A 21,782-nucleotide genomic window follows, 5' to 3' on the forward strand; every position below is an offset into this window, starting at 1 on the left:
GATCCAATTTCAAGATGTTGATAACTCTCGGATCCTGGCGAAGCGAATAAAGTACTTGATCTACAAGTCCTACATAGTTAGCGGAATTGCTTTGTTTCATCTCCTCCTTCAATTTCTCTAGGGGATCACTTGACTCAAGTTAACAGTGGTATTTGAACTAACTTCACAAGTGACTACTTAGAGTGGTTTCAACACCTAACACAACACGGAAAGTATTCTCCACTGCGCTGAACTAAAATACATCCCCCCTCAAATTAGATTTTTCTTGCAGCAGCTGCAAACTCCTGCATGCTGCTGCAGAATTCCGAAAATGACCCAAATTATTTCTGGACTGAGACATCATCTCCTGCATGTCACTGTAATTTTTTTAAAAGCTCGGTACCACCAAGTTCAATGTGTGAGCAAAACAGGAAATGTGATGGAATTCTCCCCGCTGTAATGCTCTCACAATATTGGTGGAGTTATCACAAATTACATATCCTCAGGAGAGTCCAAGCGGGATAAGCCATGTTGCAATGACATCCCTTAGTTTTTCAAACAGGTTGTCAGCGGTATGTCTCTTAGTGTAGCCGGTGATACACAAATGTAGGATATCATTTGTATTTGCAACAGGATGAGGGGGATATTTTTTTTAGCTGACCACGGCACTAATAAAGATGTTGATGAGGGTAATGATGAGGATGATGTTGTTTGTGTAAGTCCTGCACCAGTGGAAGCAGTTCTTGCCAGTGATAAGAAGAAGGCAATTGTCATGCCTAAGCATAAGACCAATAAATCCACCTCATATGTGTGCAATTATTTTTACCAAATCCTGACAACAGTTGTCTAGCCATTTCTAGTGACAACACTTTCCTCTTCAATATCCTCAGTAGTGATTGGAGTTAGTCTAATATATATAATCAAAAATATGTGATTTTTAAAATTAAATAAATTATATTTGATATATATATATATTTGTTTAACATTAAAACTGTTTTAATTATAGTTTTTCTTGAAAGCTGTGCTACCACCTATGTATTATTGTTATCATGATTATTATTATTATTGTTTATTTATAGGCTCTGCAGCAGAGTACAGAGGGCAAACAACAAGACAGTACATGGTATAACAGTACAATACAATAAACAAATACCACTACAACTCTCAACACAGTTACTGGGGTTCAAGGGGTATATTCAGCGCAGGCTGAAACTTTTGCCCATTAGTGTGGGCAAATAACAGGTTTAGAGCCACTGAAAGAGGTGCCCCTCTCTAAAGCAGAGCTCAGGGACTGCTACACCCGGCGCCAGAATACATTATAGAGGCGGCGGATCCACCCATTGCCACCTTAAAAGCTGCAATCGCACTGTCAACAGTGTGAATGACGTGCTTGCCAGTTGCTGACTTTTGTTTAGTCGCAATTTAGAGGTGACGGGTATAAGAGCTGTCGGAGATGCTGTACATCTAAGTTATGGTATGTACATATATAATCACTGTCGCACTGATGTTAATCATTATTTTTATATTGCTGTCTTTGTTATCGGTGTTCCTGTCATTGGGTATACGTACCCCACCCATTCAATTAACCATAGAATACATTTTACTAAAACATAAAAGATTGCAGCTCTTTATAAAGTAAAAACATAAGACCAATGAATTGTTTTTTTACCCATGAGAAAAGGAGAAAAAATATGTATAAATATATCAGGTTTACAATGCACAAATAATATTCGTAAATCATTAAGCACAATAGGATATATTCTCCATTGCGCCCCCCACTGATGCGTTTCATTCTCAGCAGAACTTGTCCAAAGCATGTAAACAAATTTTGATCTGCTGCTCTTTAAGCCTCCTTGATCAGGGGGAGGTGGTATTCCTGCCATATTAGATCAATATACACCTGTGTGTAAACCGTGTCTATATAATACATCCCAATCCATTCCATGCAAGTAGCTTCTCATTCAAAACAATAATATAGAGATTCAAGCCATTTGATGTAATAATACACATAACTAGCATTAAATATAATCATCAAATCATGAACAATGTTATTAATACAACCCTTTTTCATTGAGTTGGCAACAGATGGTGTAAGTTGAAACTGTCGGACCTTGTGTCTGAAGGTCATATTGAATCGGTTTGACAGTTGATAGAGGTGCTTTCTCCACCATTCCAAAACTCCCGCAGTGCAATCTTCAATCAAGTTTTCTCTTGCGACCACTTCCAAGGAGGTTGGCTACAGGGCCATAGGGCTTAAACTTCCTAACAACAATATAGATCTGGAGAAAGGGACATCAAGGTCTCTGGAGATTGATTTATAGACTTGAGGTTGTCCATGCTGGGCTACAGTCTTCTATCTGATCTCCTCATATAATGCTCTGGCTTTCTTGCTTTTCTCCATGCACATTGCAGTACACACAGTGACACAAAACAGGAGAGTGATTCTTTTTCTCTATACAATCCTATCTAATAAGTGATTTTTATATTGCAGGCACCTGCTACTCACCACAAGTGAATTCAGTTCCAAAGTGAAGGAAAATCACCTGCTTGAAATCTAATTATTTTTAACTACTTCTGAAAGGTGCCAATAATTTTGTCTAGCCCATTTAAGGATTTCTGTGTGAAATAAGCTACAACTTATTAAATGTTGCTGCTTTTGTATTCTATTCCACTGCAAATAAAAAAAAACCCATATGTGGATACCAATATCTATCGATCTATTTATCTATCTAGATAGATATATTTAATGCAATTTATATCTTTTGAAAGAATAGAGGAATATATGAAGCAGATGAACAGAAAACAAAAGCAGAATTATTTAAGAGCATCGTAGTCCATCAACAAATAATAACTGATGCAAACTGTAAAGACAAACAAAACACAACAGACAGGAGAGGAAGATATAGAAGGGAGGGTATAGAGGGTGGGGGGGAAGAAGGCGGAAACAAAAGTGGGGAGGGGGGAAGCATGGGGGAAAGGGGACTCCTCGTAGCTAGGAAAAGGATACCAAATGAGAATGTATAGATCCTGTCTGCCCACTGGCGTGCCTACCCAGACAATCCTCCAGCAATACGAGGACCAATATATATTTTAAGGTCTACAATTGTCTAGAAGAAATGGTGCTTAATTCCAAAAAACTGCAAGGGTGCCAATATTTTTGGCCACAACTTTACATAATCTCACATTGAAACACTCCAGCTAGGGATAAAAAATGATAAGCATTTCAGTGTTCTCAATTATGTAGATATACCACTAGAGCATTTTAAAGAATAGATTGATTCAGTTTATTAAGGACAAATTAGTCTAAACATAATCTCTGTAATGGTTTCTCTGACAAATCTCTAACAAATTAGTCTAAACATAATCTCTTAATAGTTTTATTTTTCACACATCAGTTTACACTACTATTCCCAAATAGGGAGAAGGGCTTACTAATTAACTAATCAATGAACAGTATGGCTGTGCGTATGTATCGTTTCTTTTTAATTTATAAATGAATAAAGCATAATTTTAATACCACTTCAGAATCCTCTTTATGCCAATTAATGGGTGTGTTAGCCTTTTGAGTGCTTATATGATGAATCCTTTTTTCTTTCTTATGGTTCTTGAATAGATAATTTCCCATCTATTCTAGAATAGATGAAAAAGTTCATATATCCAACTTATTTTAGAACCGTACCTTCCGTAGCTGACTGGCTTTCTTTATTTCTCCATATAAAACAGCAAACAGTGTTACAATAGGTATGGAATTCTGAGAGATGTGCAGCAGCCAATCAGCAATTAGCTTTTGAGGTACTGGTGGATGACACTTTCTTATTCCGTGAATGAAGAAAAAGAGAGTTACCACCACTGGCTCAGAGAGAGGCGAGTTTCCCCAGCGACACAATAACTGAATAAAAAATGGAGGCATTTACAGAGAAGATTTATTTTCAGGGGAAATAGGTATGGAAAGGACATTTAACTACATATAAATTAAGTTTTGACTACATACAATAAAATTAAATCTATGTTTATTACTATATTTTATTACTTTTTTTTTATTTAATTCCACTAGACCTTATCAATGATAATGACTTAAAGTAATGTTGCTTGTATTTTATATTCATAAAGGTGTGCAACTATGTAGTCACGGGGTTATTAAATGTCCTGCCAACTAGCAGTGTTAAGTGTCAAGATGGTGTGGGCTACTAGCGGCTGGTAGTCTCTCTCAATAGTGTAAAAGTTGTAGTTTTTTGTCACAGTTAGAAGGTAGAGTTTGAACATGTTATCAGCAGAAAAACTGTCCCAATTCCAGGGCCATCTTTTCCATTGGGCACGATGGGAAGCTGCCCGGGGGCCCCATGGGCAAGGGGGCCCCATAGGTCCGGCTCTTAATAAGAATAAATAATCCTGCAAAAGAAAAAAAACCTGCAAAAAAAACCTACAAGGGTCACTAAGCAAGTACATCTATCTATCTCTATCTCCATATATCTATATCTATATCTGTATCTGTATACATCTATATATCTATATCTATATCTATATCTATATCTATATCTAGGGACCCCGGTGCACTGCTTTGTCCGGGGGCCCATAATGTTGTTAAAATGGCCCTACCCAATTCATCTGGCCAGGACTTAATAAGGAAAGCACAAACATGTGAAACTGCAGTTTGTTTAATTGGTGCATCTTTATTTATCTTAAGGCCACTACTCTATCACTATGCTTCTCTGCTAATCTATTTACTCCTCCCTTATGCACACATTATACCTAAGACAAATCCTCTGGCTGTTACTCTTACTCTTAGGGCTAGATTTACTAAGCTGCGGGTTTGAAAAAGTAGGGATGTTGCCTATAGCAACCAATCAGATTCTAGCTTTCATTTATTTAGTACCTTCTACAAAATGAAAGCTAGAATCTGATTGGTTGCTATAGGCAACATCCCCACTTTTTCAAACCCGCAGCTTAGTAAATCTAGCCCTTAAACTCTGACAGCTCTAGAGCTTAATCACTGTCTTCCTCCTCTCTTTATGCTACCTACTACGCCAATTCTTTAGCCTCTCTCTCAACCCTCTGTTTATATCACTTTCTCTCACTCAGTTTAGCCCATCGGCTGTTTCCCTACTTTAACTCCCCTGTCAGCCCATATCTGTATCATCCTTTCTCATTAGACCTCTCTAATTCCTCTGTCAGTCCCGTATCTGTCTGCATCAGTCTCTCTCACTCCCAGAGTAAGACCCCATGAGGCCCTAGGCAAGATACTCCCCCCTCCATAAATGCATTTTTTTTAGACAAATAGGATATATATATATATATATATATATATATATATATATATATATATATATAGCTATATATGTATAATAGATGTATAATTATACATATGTTTACATATATACTATATTATTAATGTATATACATATACATGCTGTCAGCATGTTTTCTATAAGTTGTAGAACCTATCTCAGCAACATTATGTTTTCAGTAGGTGTTGTAAACTATGTTAAACCTACCTTACATTACCTTAGTATCTTACCTACTTAAAATAGTGCTCACTGTACTACTCTATACTAATATCTCTATATAATCTAATTGATCCACATTGACTCCTTGCTAATACATACTGTCTTTGCATATAAAACATACAGACAGCTCTATTTTATAATATACATTATATATTTGGGAGCATTGCTCCACTGCATAGTTCATATAATATTTTTGTCTAACATTTTAACACACATAACACATGTCTTCTTTTGGATTTGTTTTGTACTGTACTCTAAATCTTTTTCTACAAAGCAGCATTAAGTCCTACTTGAGTGCTGATCAATTTTATTATTTGTAAACTCTCCGACAGGCTTGATAGTAATTATTTTGTGACTTCTCAATACCGAGTCTGAATACTGTATATGGAGCTCAGGATTAGGAGACTGTTTTGCCTCTTTTCCACTTTCTATACCTGGGCTGCTTCACTTGGATGATTAGGGGAGACCTAGTTACTTTGTGGGTGAAGCCTCTCTGCTTTTTGTAAGTGCTCAGCTCTGTGCAGGCTGAGTGGGGCATGTAAGGACCAGAGAGCCTGTCTGTATCAGTCCCTGCCTCACAGTATATACCTGCAGGCAGAGGCTGGACCACTGAGTAGTTGTGTGTTAAGTAATGTGCTGTTATTTTGGGGAAAGAAGGAGCAGGGCAGGTAAGTATGGGGAAGGATGGATCCTCCATCTGCTGCACTATGCATTGGTTACTGGTCCCAGGGCTGGGTAATCTCATCTTGTCTTAATTAACAATGGGCAGTAGTTTGCTTTAAATACTGTCGTTACAAAAGGGGTTAGTTTAGTCCCTAAATAAGGGATACCCTTGTTAGTCAAACTAAACGGAAATTTAAGTTTTAGAGGACGGTAACACAGATACCCCTCCATTTCAGTTGCGTTCAATTTGAAAAAATATCACGTTTCAAATTTCTGCCAGTGCTTGAGGGAGATATTTATGTGTGAGTTTTATGAAGGTGTAGTCAGCAAATCAAGTTGTCTTGTGCTCCCTGTTTGATCTCCTAATCTTGGATATTTCAGGATTGTGTCCTGGAAATGGCCAAGGTTTCAATTGTTAACACTAAAAACAGTAATAAGACTGGGCAGCCTTGTCTTGTTCCATTGGACAAGGTGAATCGATCAGAGAGAACTCTGTTTGCTCTTGTTCTGGCTGCGGGACATGTAGGTAAACCCTTTATTCTAATTATATGCACAGAAGGACACTCAAATCTATTGAATACTTGATAAAGAAATGGCCAATTAACCATGTCAAATGACTTTTCCACATTGATCTCCAACAAACTGAGGAGGATCGACTGTTTGTTATCATATCCTCTCCTGTCCCTATATCTGTTGGGGTTCCCCAAAGCTCTGTTCTTGGCCTGTTACATTTCTCTCTTTACACCTCCTCTCTTGGTCAACTCATCCGCTCCTTTGCCCTCCAATATCACCTTTATGCTGATGACACTCTAATCTAACTTTTCTCTCCTGACCTCTCTCCCTCCCCCCTCCTTCCTCTCCCCTGTGTCCGACTGCCTCCCTGCCATCTCCACCTGAATGATGGACGCTACCTCGGGCTCAATATATCCAAACTGAGCATATTATATTTTTATCACCTGGCATCACATCCCGTCCTCCGATCTCCCTTAAGGTTGAGAGTGTCGTCCTTTCCCGTATATCCCACGCACGCTACCTGTGGGTCATCATTGAATCCACCCTCGATTTCAGTTCTCCATCTATTCCTGTCGCCTCCACCCTTGCAACATTGCCAAGATTCGCCCCTTCCTGTCCCTGGATGCCACCAAGACCATCATCCATGCTCTTGTCATCTCCCACCTTGATTATTGCAATCTTATCCCCTCTGGTTTGCCTGACAAATGTCTATTCCCCCCTAAAATCTGTGCTGAATCCGGCGTTGTGATTAATCTTCTTCTCCGAACGTTTCTCTTCTCTTCTATTTATAACATGGGAAATCCCCATGTTATAAATAGCCCTAGCACCGTAATGAACTCATTACACACTGGGAGCTCTTCAGAGAAAGGGTAGTTGAACATTTTTCTGCCAAGCCAGGATCCTGTGGATGTATTATTTATTTATTTATTTTGGGTAGTGCTACAAGCACCAGCATGCCCAAAGAGTAAATGTCAGCCTGGGCATGCTCAGTCCTGTTGTGTACCAGGGACAAAATGGATTATTATACATGCATTTTTATTATTACTCCACAACCACCACCCAGGGGTATAGGAAGAGCCCTAGTGCTTTGAGCACAGTGCTGGGTACCCCTAAGGGTGGGGTCCATTTTGCTAATTTATGCATCCGATCTCCCTAGGGAATCCAGCCCTGTGCTGACCCGCAACTGGTTTGTCATTATTGCAGGGGAACCCCACACTGTGGGTTCCCTGCTGTAGTGCCACCATCTCTGGGTGGCAAAGCCTAGTGCTGGAACTAGTAAAATAGGAGGGACCCCACACTTTTTCTCCCCCCGATTTTGCAAGTAGCACTAGAATGGGTTAAACTGTTTGGGGGGGCATACTGGGTATTTTTTTAAATTAAACTTATATTTATTTTTTTAATGTAGAGCCGTCGTTGGAGTTGGCGGCGGTGGCATTGCCGCTTTTAATCTAATTCTTTATTATTGTTACCCGTTTGGAAACACTGACTTCCTGAGCACCCTAGCCATGCCCACCATTTTAAAAAATATTAGGTGAACAGAACATGCAAACCATTAGATTTTGGATGTGTTGGGGTTTCACCTCCAAAGGTAGATTTCTTGTAAATCACTGACAGAGTTTGACAGCAAAACATAGGACTCAGGTAAATCAGAGTTTGGAACATAAAGCAGCTTATTATCAGCAACTGTGAAGTAAAATAAAACTGATTTAAAGAAAAATAGATGGCTCTACCTCACTTTTTCAATCCTGTATAACAGAAGAGTGGGTAGGTCCACTTGCTAATTCCCTCTATTTGATGGGAATGGTTACTCCTCAGTCATGCTCTCCTTCAGCCTTGTTTGGAATTGGTCATGTGAGTACCACCTCTTAGTGCACAGACCACTCATATATCTCCAACTTCTCTCTCCAGTCTAATGTCAACTGAGCTCCGGATGGGTGTGATTATACACAATTTCCCCAGTGCTTGGGTGGGAATATGCTGCAACCTATTCTGGAATTATCACAGATTATATTATGCAAGTTTATATCCCTGCCCATCCAAACCTATGGAAAAACTGAATCTGGGTCAGGCATCCAAAGAATAGCTTTTAGATCAGCTTGATGGTTGATCCCTAAACACAGGGTTATTTGACAAAAAAAACACCCAACATAACAGTTGCATATCAGTCAGGAGTTGACAGCATTGTAAAGCAGGCTGTATGCAGTCTTCTTCAATGACTGTACTGCTCAGAGCTCAAGATCACAAAAATTAGTTAGCTACAGGTAATTGTCATCATAATCATCGTTTATTTGTAAGGCACCACAAAAGACAGAATTAAGCATACAAGATAAAACAGCAAGTATAAAAGATTACACTAAAATCATACAAGTTCAGTTTGAACATAAAATAGTACATGACACAGGACACTAAAAATATTACACTAAAATCATACAAGTTCAACTTAAACATAAAATAGAACATGACACAGGACAGGTAAAGCGTTAGACCAAGAAGTGTAAATGTGAGACAAAAGGAGGAGAAAACACAGTTGGAAATACAGGATAACAGAGAGGGCAAGATGTCAGGGAAGGAGAGGCATATTTCAGTGTCATCTGTGTAGAGATGGTAGTTGAGTGAAGTAAAGAGAGAAGGCAGAGGGCTGAGAACAGATTCTTGAGGGATCCCAACACAGAGAAACAGAAAAGTTGAGGGGAGCGTGAGTCAGAGGTAGAGACACTGAAGGTAGAGACATTAAAGTAGAGGGTGAATCAGGAGCGAACAATGTTGTGAACGCCAAAGGAGGGAAGAATGTAGAGAAGAGGGAAGTCAGTTGTATCAAAGGGGGAAGAATTTCAAGGAGTATTAGCATGGAGAAGCGAACTGTCGATTTAGCCATAGGCAAATCGCTGATAATTTTGGTGAAGCTGTTTTGATGGAGTGTAAAGGACAGAAACCTAATAGAAGAGGGTCAAGAAGATAGATAGTGGAGATAATGTGGGTCAGGCAATTGTAGACAAGTTGTGTAAGGAGTTTGAAAGCAAAAGAGAAATGGGGTTGCAGTTGGAGAGAGGAAGGATCAAGAGATGAGCACATGTTTGAGCGGAACATGCCAGTGGAGAGGGAACAGTTGAAGAGGTGAGCTAGATGCTGGCAGGCATTAGATGAACAGGAGTTGGAGGAGTTGGGAGGGAGCTGGGTCAAAGGGACAGATTGAGGTGGAAGATGAGAGAAGAGCCAGGCAAGAAGGACCTGAGGATGGAAGATATGGGGGTCAGTAAAGATTTGCTGAGAGGTGACTTTATAAATAATGGGGCAAAATTTGCCTTTGAAGTAGTTGATAAAGTTGTGAGCAGCAGGGGAAGAAGGGGACAATGCAGAGAAGTGAGTTGAGCAAATAGGCGACATGGGGGGGGATTTGGATTGGGTGGACATAAGAGATCTAAAGTAGGCTTATTTGGTGAGAAAGAGTGTGGAGAAGTAAGAAGGTAGGATATAATTTTAATGTGCAAAGTCAACGTTGGTGTGTGATTTCCTAAATTGTTGCTCAGTTTAATGGGAGCACTTTTGTATTTGGCAAGTGTGATAAAACAGTGCCAGCATTGGGGTTTTGGTAGATGAAGACAATATGTGGTAGCTGGGCCTGACTCATTCAGGCCTGTGGATAGTGTAATGTTATAGAATGAGACTTCAGCATTGTGGCAGGACAGGGTAGAGATAAAGAGAGGTTTAAGAGAGGTTTAAGAGAGGCAGATAAATGAATACAGTTGAGACCATTAAGGGAATGCTATGTGTGCATGGATTTGGGTGTAGGTAAGGTAAAAAGAAAGAAGTTTATGGTCAGAAAGTAGGCATTCTGAATTAGAGTCACAGAGATATGAGAACATAAGATACAGGGAGGGAGATAAAGTTCACTGCAAGTATCCATTAGATGGAGTGAGTGTGAGGAGTTTGGAAAAGTCAGAGCTTGTAGGGATGTCAATGGAGATGTTGACATCTCCTAGAATAAAAGTGGGTTAATCAGTTTAAAGGAAGAAGAATATGCAGGCAGTTAAGTTATCAAGGAATTGGAGGAGACAGTGCCCCTGGGTAAATAAATGACAGAAATGCGAAGTTGGAGAGGATAGAAGATGTATGGTATGAACTTCAAACGACGAGATGGAGGGTTCTGGGGGGCTGACTCTGAAGGAGAAATGGGGGAACTTTAGGATTCAAACTCCACCACCTTGGTGGTTGCATGGTCAAAGAATGAGGAATAAGTAGAAACCACCAAAGGAGAGGCAAAAAGGGGAAGCAGTGTCCAGGTATTGGCAAAGAAAATTAAGGAATATGTCAAAGGTGGAAGAGAGATTGTGCAGATGGAGTAAGCATTCCAGAATACACAGGAAAGCAGATAAGAGGAAGAATGATAATGAGGTTAGAGGGTGGGAAGTTGTGTATTGGAAGAAGGAAAGTATGGAGAGTCGTGTGCAGATAGTGTGGATAGGAAAGTGGTTGGGGTTGGGGCAGATATTGCCAGCAGTCAGAAGGAGGAAGTAGGTAAGAGAGAGGACAAGGCAGGGAGGCATGAGGGAGATGGGGAAGATCCAGTTAGAGTAAGCTAGGCAGTAGGAAGCATGCAGGTAGGAGAGCTTTTTAAAAGTGCATAGGGGAGGGGTGGAGCTAAGAGGTTGGAGCGGGGAGGTGCGGTAAGATGATGGAGGGTGAAGGAAATGACAGTGAGTAATGTGAAAAGGGAATAAACAAAATGAGATAATGGAGAAGGAATTGGAGCTAGGTAGCTGAATCAGTAAAACAGTAGGCGAGGAACAGTAGAGGGTAAGGAGTTATAGAGTGGGTGAGTGGAGACTGCAAGGATAAAGATACAGTGTATAGAACAGAGTTTGAATGTAATGGGCCACTGTGGGTAGCAGAAGAAGGAAAGACCTATGGAAGATTATGAAGTTAGAGGCGCTCAAAGTTAGGGTTAAGCTCCAAAATAATGAAGCAGTTTAGAGAGTCATGGAAAGTCTGCATTGAAAGTAAAGGTACATAATTATGGAGCAGTTTATTTACAACAGTAAGCATAAAGATCCATAATGATGATGCTGTTAATTGGGTCATGGAACCGCACAATTCTGTAGACGTCCAGGCTGTGATTAAAAGAGGATATGAGGGTCAGGGGTGAAAGATCTGACTTGGGGATATGGATGGAGGTAGTTGTCTCAAATGGAGCTTGGAGGGGCTCTGTTACTCCATTGTGCTTCTAAAGTGTGTGGCCTAGTAATCAGGGACAGAGAGCTGCCAGTGGTGAGAGCTGATGTTGGGGTAAATAAAGTAAGTGGAGTCAATGGAGAAATGATATATGACTTAGCAATCCTTTAGGACACCTTTGCAGTCTTCCTGTTGAAAGGGAAGTTTGTATTCCACAGGGATTTCCCACAATGCCTAAATAAGTTCCACATAACAATGTACTTCCTCAGCTGGAGATTGTGTTAAAAAAAATTCACTCAGTCCTAATGCTTTTGTTCAATTTTGAGATTTAGGGCTTAGTTGGGGGTATGACATCTTTTGTGACGTAAATTTGTACATTTCTAAAATGCATATGTACTTAGATTTGTTTGTATGTTAGATTTGTGTCCCTTTACGGCTGGAGATACTGAATGAGGACGGGCAAGTGTAAGTTAAGTACTTTAATGGCAAGTCCCCAGTGTAGCATATCCTCCTTAATTCATTAGCATTGTGGCTATATTATGTAAAGACATCTATCCAAATTACTTGTTAGTTATTTCCATTTGGAGCAAAGCAGGAAATTCATTTTATGTGGAAAATGTGACTTTTGCCTTGATTAATGTGTCTATCAAGCCACATCTTTACACCATCATAGGGCAAAGGTATGCACATTTGTATGCCTGTTGTACGACTGATGCAAAAATAAAGCTGTTTTTGAGTTGGACGTATATTGAGATATGTAACTCAACATACACATATAAGTACACTTTTTGGGACAAACTTTTTACATGTATGTGCAGAGTGCATAATGTGTCACACTAAAGACCATAAGGTAGAAGTCTGCAAAGGAAATTACCTATGATATTTGAGATTATCTACTTTATTTGGTATTACATTATGCCTAAAGTTGTAATGTAAACGATTGTGCATCCCTGGTAAAATTGCATGTTTCAGTAAATTTCTAAGTGAAAATAAATTAACACACTGTATTCAAGGTGCATGCTTAAATGGTACATATTTCTGCCATTTATTTTAGCTATTTTAAAACATAGTTTGTATAGAATATGCAGTCCCCTTTATGACAGCAGCTTACCTTTAATTTGAGCACAACAAAGATCTTTCTTTAGTTATTAAGTTTAAATTCTAAGCTGTTCAGACATCTTTTATATTCTTTCTTGCTCTGTAAAAGTCAAATATTATATTTCCAAGTTCTCAATCAACTACTTATTGGAGTCTATGGTATTGAGAGTAAACACAGCGGTCCTGATTCATTAAGGAAAGTTAAGCAAAAGTGAGTAAGTAAGGCAAAACCATGTTGCATTGGAGGGGAGGTAAATTTAAAATGTGATGGCAGATTTATATTTGGGGTAGGGCATGTCCTAGATCAACTTTAAATTTCAGTGTAAAAATAAGCTATCAAGTATTTGTGTGCTACATGAAAAAACGGACAGTATTTTCCTTCTGTACAAAATAATAAACTAGGGCCTGATTCATTAAGGATCTTAACTTGAGAAACTTCTTATTTCAGTCTCCTGGACAAAACCATGTTACATTGCAAGGGGTGCAAATTAGTATTTTGTTTTGCAGATAAGTTAAATACTGTCTGTTTTTCAAGTAGCACACAAATATCAACTTTAAATTTCAGTGTACAAATAAGCTATCAAGTATTTGTGTGCTGCATGAAAAAACAGTCAGTATTGAACTTATGTGCAAAACAAAATACTAATTTGCACCCCTTGCATTGTAACATGGTTTTGTCCAGGAGACTGAAATAAGAAGTTTCTCAAGTTAAGATCCTTAATGAATCAGGTCCCTAATTTGCACCCCTTGCTTTGTAACATGGTTTTGTCCAAAACAAAAAAAGTAAACTCATTTTTTTGCCTTACATTCCTTAATGAATCAGGCCCAGCATCACAAGCTTTGAAGGGTCAGCAGATTTATTCAAGTTTGCAATTGTCTTTGTCTGGCTTAATTCAAGGCCTATCAAGTCAATCAACTTTTGAGGCCTTTTAAAAAAAATAGGTATTAATGAATCAATTGGAAGTGTGCCCAAACTTTTGCACAAACCACATTCACTGTTTAATTCTTTTCAACCTGTTAAAGTCTGAAAAACGCATTTGTGCATTATAAAGTACAGTATTATGCCATGTTAAACTTTGTATCCTCTAGAGGTTGTGTTAACGTCTTATCACTTAGAGATTCAGAAAAATGTGCAATTTGACCAGGGGACCCAAACATATCATCATCATCATCTCCATTTATTTATATAGCACCACTAATTCTGCAGCGCTGTACAGAGAACTCACTCACATCAGTCCCTGCCCCATTGGGGCTTACAGCCTAAATTCCCTAACACACACACAGAGACAGACACACACACACACACACACACATACACACACACACAGACAGACTAGGGTCAATTTGTTAGCAGCCAATTAACCTACCAGTATGTTTTTGGAGTGTGGGAGGAAACTGGAGCACCCGGAGGAAACCCACGCAAACACAGGGAGAACATACAAACTCCTCACAGATAAGGCCATGGTTGGGAATTGAACTCATGACCCCAGTGCTGTAAGGCAGAAGTGCTAACTACTATGCCACCGTGCTGCCCGTGAAACATATAAACTGTATGTGCAGAGAATATTCTTTGTACAGTACTCAGAAGAGATTACTGGAGGAGTTTTCCTGTGAAATCTTATTGTGGTGTGATCACACATACTAAATGATCTGCATTTAGACATAGAGGGGCTGATGCAGAGTCAGACATAGGACAGTTAGTGAAACGTATCTTGCGTGAAATCGCTCTTTGCCTGCCCAGACTTGCACGATGCTGGTACACTTACCTCCGCTTGCGCCTGGAGAGACGAGCAGGGTGAAGGAAGATGCATTATAACATAGGACGAATACAGTAAAAACGTGTTTATGAAAATGCGAAAACACGCAGAAACACGTATTTACGCCTGTTAGGTTTATCATTTGCGCCCGTTGTCGGGCAGGTGCAAATACTCGCTGATGAGGGTGGCTTGTGGTAGACCAGGCGTCTATGATGCTGATGTTGAGTCGGACACATCTTGAGATGTATAGTGCTCTGCATAGGGGAGAAAATACACTATTTTTCTTTTTTAAGAGTAATTTACTCCCATTTTGCTAACAGCTGTGCATCAAAACCACAGTATCCAGGATCTGCAAATATCAGACCGGAGAGAAACATCCTTGAATGTCAGACACTGTACACCACTCTCCCCTCAATTGCAATAGAGTCCAAATCTCACTTGTTGAATGAAAGTTAGACACAGCTTTCTTATTTATTTACAGATCTATGTTTAACCATTTAATATAAACATTACAATAAAATGTCAAACATGTTATCGGATGCCAGCCCCCATCCCATGTGCTAAATATTCCTGACCTGCTTTAGCCTTTATTAGGCAAGGACAAGACCAGCTGTGATCATTAAAACCACAGAACTGATGGAACAGCCCCAATAGGGAGGGCGAGTGAGAGTCAGGTAGCTGACCTATGTAATAGGTGCCATAGTACATACCCCACTCCTTGTTTAAGATAAGCCCAAACCCTCCTACATCTTACAACCTCTTAAATCCAGGACCAGCCTCTGCATTCTGCCCACTGACACATTAACCCTGTTCTCCGCAGTCAGAGGCATGTTTGCGAATTACGGCTGCACCTGGCTAACACAGTGCCCTTATGTGAATGTGCATTGACAGGTAATATAAGAGTGTGATAAAGGTGAGTAAACCAACGGTCCATTCCTCCATATTGAGTATTAAATGGTAGTAGCGGTTTACATTGGGCATACTTTGCTTTCCGATATGGGAAGCTGAGCAAAAGAATTGCAACTGCTCTGCTCGTCTTCAGGCTTTCGGTTGCTGGTGTTTGAGGATATATGCGCTGCTATAGCCTGCATTTCTCCACCGGGATTATTGTGCTGCATCCCCACTTTTTCCGATGTTGGGTTATTAGACTCTCTAGGTTCTAGGTCACTGCAGTGCATCATCTGAAGCAGACACCTTCTGAACTGGAAGACGAAAAGAAATGTGCAACTTGTAATCATTAGTATAGAACACACATATACAACTATAAGCATAAAATAGACACGCAAAATCATTAGTATAAAACACACGCACACAATCATTAGTACAAAACACGCACAATCAGTAATATAAAATACACGTGCTATCATTAGTATAACCACATACATACACAATCAGCGCCTGATTATCCAGTAGGCCAACTAGGCTGCTGCCAAGGGTGCAAGGCTTTTCGGGGGTGTAAAATTGGGACTGGGAGATGTATAAACTGAAATTAAATTTAAAATATATGAAAATGGTTTTGTTCTCCAAAGCAAAAAGAAAAAAGTAAAAAGAAAACAAAACCTTAATAAGGTTTAATCTTGACTTATTCCAAAGGGAAAAGCTGAAGTCAATGAGCCATCCTTGGATGGGCACTTCAGGATAGATAATCGAGTAGGAAAAAAGGCAACAGGCACAGGAGTGACAGCCCTCCTTCTCCACCTTCACATCCTCACTCTCAGTAGCACTCGTTCATGCCTTCCGCATCCAGAGGAAACCCAAGCAAATACAGGGAGAACATACAAACTCCACACAAATAAGGCCATGGTCGGTTATCGAACTCAAAAATATGGAACGCTTCACAAATTTGCGTAATCCTTTGTGGCCAAATTCCTCTGTGATCTCTCCATTTTTCTCCGGGGCACTCTGCTTTTATGTGCTAAAGAGCCCTTTGTTTTGTGGGATGAAATTATTATTTTATATAGCACCAATATGTCCACAGCACTTTATCATTGGGAATAAATACGTATGCTCCGATTCTGGGAATGCGCAGTGCGATTTTATGCAAAATACAGCATGTATCGTCATTCCTTAATTATCTATAAATATGACCTGGTCTAATACACAAATTGTGATTAATATATCTTTAGGATCTAAAGCGTTCTACTGCATTTTTGTCCGTCACAGCAGTGGTGCAGCTTTTCATATATTTGATAAATCTGGATGTATTACAAGAGAGTCCCCTATAGATGAACGCTATTAAATAGTGACAGTGTTGCATTCGAGCTTGCACTTACCTGAAGTGGTTAACAGGGATGTAGACCCGACCAGTGATGTAGAGGGGAGGGTCTTGTGGCTTTGTATAGTATGCTGCACTTCCTGGTCTGAGTCACTCGGCTTGCAAAATCCCGCCCACCCACGCCATGTTAGGTGTAATCTTTAGGAATGGTGTTTCGTTAACTTGGTCCTTAAGGGCTTATAGGTAGTTGGTGGGGGAGGAAGGCACTGCAATCAGCGGCTGATATATACGGCTCTATCGTGAGTGGCCGCAGGTATCTGTCCCCTTACAAGACAATCGGTAACTCTTGTCCCTTCCGTGGGGAGGGGCCTCGCCCAGCTCAGTGAGGGAGGGGGAGTGAGTAGTGAGGTGAGTGCAGTTTACTCTGACGCCAGGTTAGGGCCGGCCAAGCAGTGGGGTTATGAGAGAAGTAGCTGGACTTAAGGCTATATTGCCATGTCCACGCTTGGTTTGGGTATTGCCGGAGCTGATCTGCAGTGCTCTTTCTCCGCCACCAGGTTAATTAGGTTATAATAAATTACTTTAGTGCCACTTTACTCAAGTCTCTGTGTCTTTATTCTATATAAGTTGGTTATCTTATTCAAGGTATGGGAAGGTGATGAAGGGCATACACAGTGAACTATTTAAAGATTAAATCCCAATTTTTTCATTAGAAATAGCAACTTAACAAACAGTGTGACAAAATAAACCACAACTCATCCACCTATAACATCTCCTCAATCCAACCCATATCCCCTTACATGCAGAATATTGGTACTGTCCAGCAAGAGAAATCCAGACATAATAGCTCTCGGTTGGTCATTGTTGCTGAGGAAATCAAACTGAGAAACAACCTTGGGGGTAGATTTACTAAAATTTCTAAAAAAGAAAAAGTGGAGGTGTTGCTCATAGAAGATTCTAGCTATTTATCTAGCATCTTCTAGAAATTGATAGCACTTTCTTTTTTAGAAGATAATTTTGTAATTATAGCTATTATGTTTTATGAGGCATTTTGGTACAATAATAAAGATATGTTGTATTAAGTTTATCAAATCAGTTTGCAATATATAATAGTCTAGTCTCTCACATCCCTCCTCTCCCCGTTCCCTACAGTAGAATTTGATAAGCGGAGTGTTCAGAAAAATTTTCTAGCAAAGGTTCCACGGATTTTTGTTTGACGTTTTGCTATCTTCTAATCATGGGTCTTACTGAAAACAATTCAGTATGCGGAACAAAATTTATACTGCAATTTTTTAACAAAATTGTCTTGTAAAATGTGTTTTTACAGCAAGGTTTAATTAAAACAATTTGAAAAAACAAATTGAGCAAATGGTGTTAAACAACATAACAGTATCTAAATACTTTATTACCAGTACTCCTATCACAACTATCATATGATAACCTAAACTAACTTAACAATATAAGAAATACTTATATATTAAGTGAGAAGACACTGCTGCATTGAGAACATAGAGGATAATAGGGAGATAATAATCTCTTTTTCCCGTTTTAATCTAATTACTTTATTTTCTTAGTTACTTCACTAATTGTATCCTATATTTCAAACTCTAATCAAGTATTACCATACTTATAAGCGATTATTTAAAATATTTTAAATACAATTTACTTTTTAATATATCTATGCCAATGAAACAAGATTGAAATTGAGTCGATCGACTGGTATTTAAAGGAAAAGTATCTCCAATATCAGAACTTTATTTTCTTCTTCTTGTATAAAATGTTTGTTTTTGATTTAAACTTATTTAAACAAATAAAGTTTTTTTCTTTTGGTACTTGTCATTATATGGACACCACCAGGGGAGGGCTGGGCAGACTTTAGCCAGGAGGGGGGCAAGCACACAGCACTGACCCATAAGTAAAGGCCCATCCTTAAAGGGTGGTTTTCGGTACAACTTATATTTATCAATATAAAAAAAGGCTATTTTAGTGTTGCTTAATTCAGCGATACTTTATTAATATAAATTATAAATCTTAAATAATTAAAGCAAATAATGCAACAAAAAAGAAACCTCACTATATAATACATTTTATTTTATATGTTCCTTCTCCCTACAGCACTTTTTTTTTCTTTTTTTTACATACCTGGCTGATTATAATGGGTTATAAATCATATTACAGCAATAGATTATATAATAATGCTCTATTACAGTACTGAACACAGGGGCTGATTTATCAAACATGCAAAAAGCCCTTTTGCTTTAAAAGCCTGATGTTATTGCTTTGACCCATGTACTAAAAGACTTATTATATGTTTTAGGGTTAACCTAAAACAAATAATATGAGCGGTGCTACTGGGAGGAGAAGCAGAGCACTAGGTGCCAATCTAACACCCTAGAGCTGGATTAAGGCTCTGGGGGTCCCAGGGCACTTAAGACATCGGGAGCCCTATGCTGTAACATGATTATAATTTTAGACAAATACACAGGCAACACTGTGTGCACTACTGTTAGGTGCATGCAGCTCTGCCTTCAATAGCAGTACAGTGTGAAACAGGACATACCTCCCAACTGTCAGACCAAATCTTGATTAAGCGAGACAGTCACCCAAATTCAGGACAGTTGGCGGACTGTCCTACTTTCTCCTACCTGTTCTTGTCACTTTCGCCACCTGTAGCTGCTGGTGTCTTTAGATCAGTTGCTGCTTGTCTGGATCCTGGAATGTTGGGTGCCCTATTTGGAAAAAAAATGGGTACATGAAATTTGGAAAACTCCAACCAGCACCGGTGTTAAATCAATATAGCACCCACGTTTTATAATTAGGCCTCCTTCCAGCCCAAACATTACATTAATAGTATTCCCATTTAAAAAAATAAACCTATTTTCCTCTGTCCAAACAGCCCTAGCAATAAATTAAATATCATTTGCATTTTATAAATATAACCATTTCCCACAACCATCCCAGGCATTAAATAATTCATAATCACATTTAATGAATAGACCTCATTTTCCCCAAACTTCCCCACATTCAATTAATAGCTCCCAAACCACCCCAGCATTAAATTAAATGTCCAATCACCCCATTTTAAATTGATAGGGCCCACTATTAAATTAAATTCCCCACCATCAACCCACAAATAAAATAGCACCCAATAATTAGCCCCCACGTGCACTCCACCATTAAATTAATAGCATACTTCCCACATTATATTAAGACCCCCCCTTCTCTCACACAATATAAATACACTGCCTCCCCACACACACATAATATAAATACACTGGCCCCTCACACTCACATAATAAATATATATATATATATATATATATATATATATATATATATATATATATATATATACATACATACATACATACACACTAGCCACACACACACACACACACACATAATATATATACACTGGCCCCTCACACACACACACACATAATATATATATACTGTGCCCTCACACACGCATATGATAGATATATATATATATATATATATATATATATATATATATATACATACATACACACTGTCCCCTCACACACACACGCACAATATATATACTCTGGCCCCTCACACTCACACAGTATATACACACTGGCATCTCACACATATATTAATATACTAACCCCTCCCCCCCTTTACACACACACTTATCTTGCTTGCTCCATCAGCGCGCACTTTGCAGTCTTCTTTCTCTCCCCACATGGAACGGCACCTGTCACGCAGTGCACGTCCCATGTGACGCTGAGCAGGCCACACGTGGGGGGGAAGGGGGGAACGAATCATTAGGATTCACGGCCAATGAGAGGAGGTGGCTGGCCCCTCGTTCGGGACCAGCCACCTCTTATTAGCAATAGAATCTACGGACCGGCCCAAAACAGTGTTTTTTTGTCTGGCTCAGCCCGCCCCTGGACCCCACGGTAACTCACTAGTGATACGCTGCTGCTTCCACCTGAGCTGACTGATGTGATGACTTCAATGACTTGAGGCCAACAGAGGAATATTTGAAAAAAAGCAGTTCAGTTCAAGTGGAAGTAGCGGCACAGCGCGGAGGAGCTACAGTGGTGTCTGTATAATTAAGAAGTACCAAAATAAAATATAAACTTTATTTTATGAGCTGACCAAACCCATTCTAGTGACTGGCCTCGCCTCTCTGGTGGCTAGCCACACCCCCTGTGGTTCTGGCTACATCCCTACCTTTGTATTTACTCGGTGGGCCCTTCATGTCCCAGTCCGACACTGTTCACATCATATTGATGATTTTGGCATTGGTGTTGATAGAGTTTCTGTTTCCCACTGGTACAAGTTTGGTGGTAGTTTGGGGAATTTCATTAGAACATTCATTGCCATGAGGTTGCTGTAAACACATGGATGCATTGCTTTATGGCTGACTTGTGTGTTTCTTTGCATTGCAAATGCTCAAACTCCCTTTCTGGTGAGGCAAAAAATGTTCCCAATTTACACGTATTGGATCTGATTCATCAAGGCACGCAATCTGAGCACAACCTGCGTTTAGTATTAAACGCACGTATTTAGGCTTTGCGTGCTCCTGAATTCATCAAGGCACGGATCTGTCTGCTGTTGAAATTGGGGACGGGTCTGCTGTGCTCTACTACACATAGAAACATAGAATTTGACGGCAGATAAGAACCGCTTGGCCTATCTAGTTTGCCCATTTATTTATTAACCTATGGTAACCTCCTTAAATCTTTGTAAGGCTAACCTTAAGTCTGTCCTAAGCATGTTTAAATTGCTCTACTGCATTAGCCTCTACCACCTCTGATGGGAGGCTATTCCACTTATCCACTACCCTTTCTGAGAAGTAAGTTTCCCTCAGATTTCTTCTGAACCTACCTCCCTCCAGTGTCAGTGCATGTC

At 39.5% G+C, this 21,782-nt stretch overlaps 1 protein-coding gene across 1 annotated transcript in view; it reads right to left on the reverse strand.

Annotated features, from left to right (window-relative positions):
• Positions 1 to 13,702: 13,702 nt before the first annotated feature.
• The window catches only part of LOC142160998 (opsin-VA-like), a 64,485-nt gene continuing 56,405 nt past the window's right edge, over positions 13,703 to 21,782 (reverse strand). The window contains exon 5 of the mRNA XM_075216187.1: positions 13,703 to 15,885. Within this exon, the coding sequence (XP_075072288.1) occupies positions 15,652 to 15,885 (234 nt within the window). The 3' untranslated portion in view covers positions 13,703 to 15,651. The remainder of the gene's footprint in view (positions 15,886 to 21,782) is intronic.

This window comes from Mixophyes fleayi, chromosome 6 (assembly GCF_038048845.1).
Source record: "Mixophyes fleayi isolate aMixFle1 chromosome 6, aMixFle1.hap1, whole genome shotgun sequence".
Taxonomy (NCBI): domain Eukaryota; kingdom Metazoa; phylum Chordata; class Amphibia; order Anura; family Limnodynastidae; genus Mixophyes; species Mixophyes fleayi.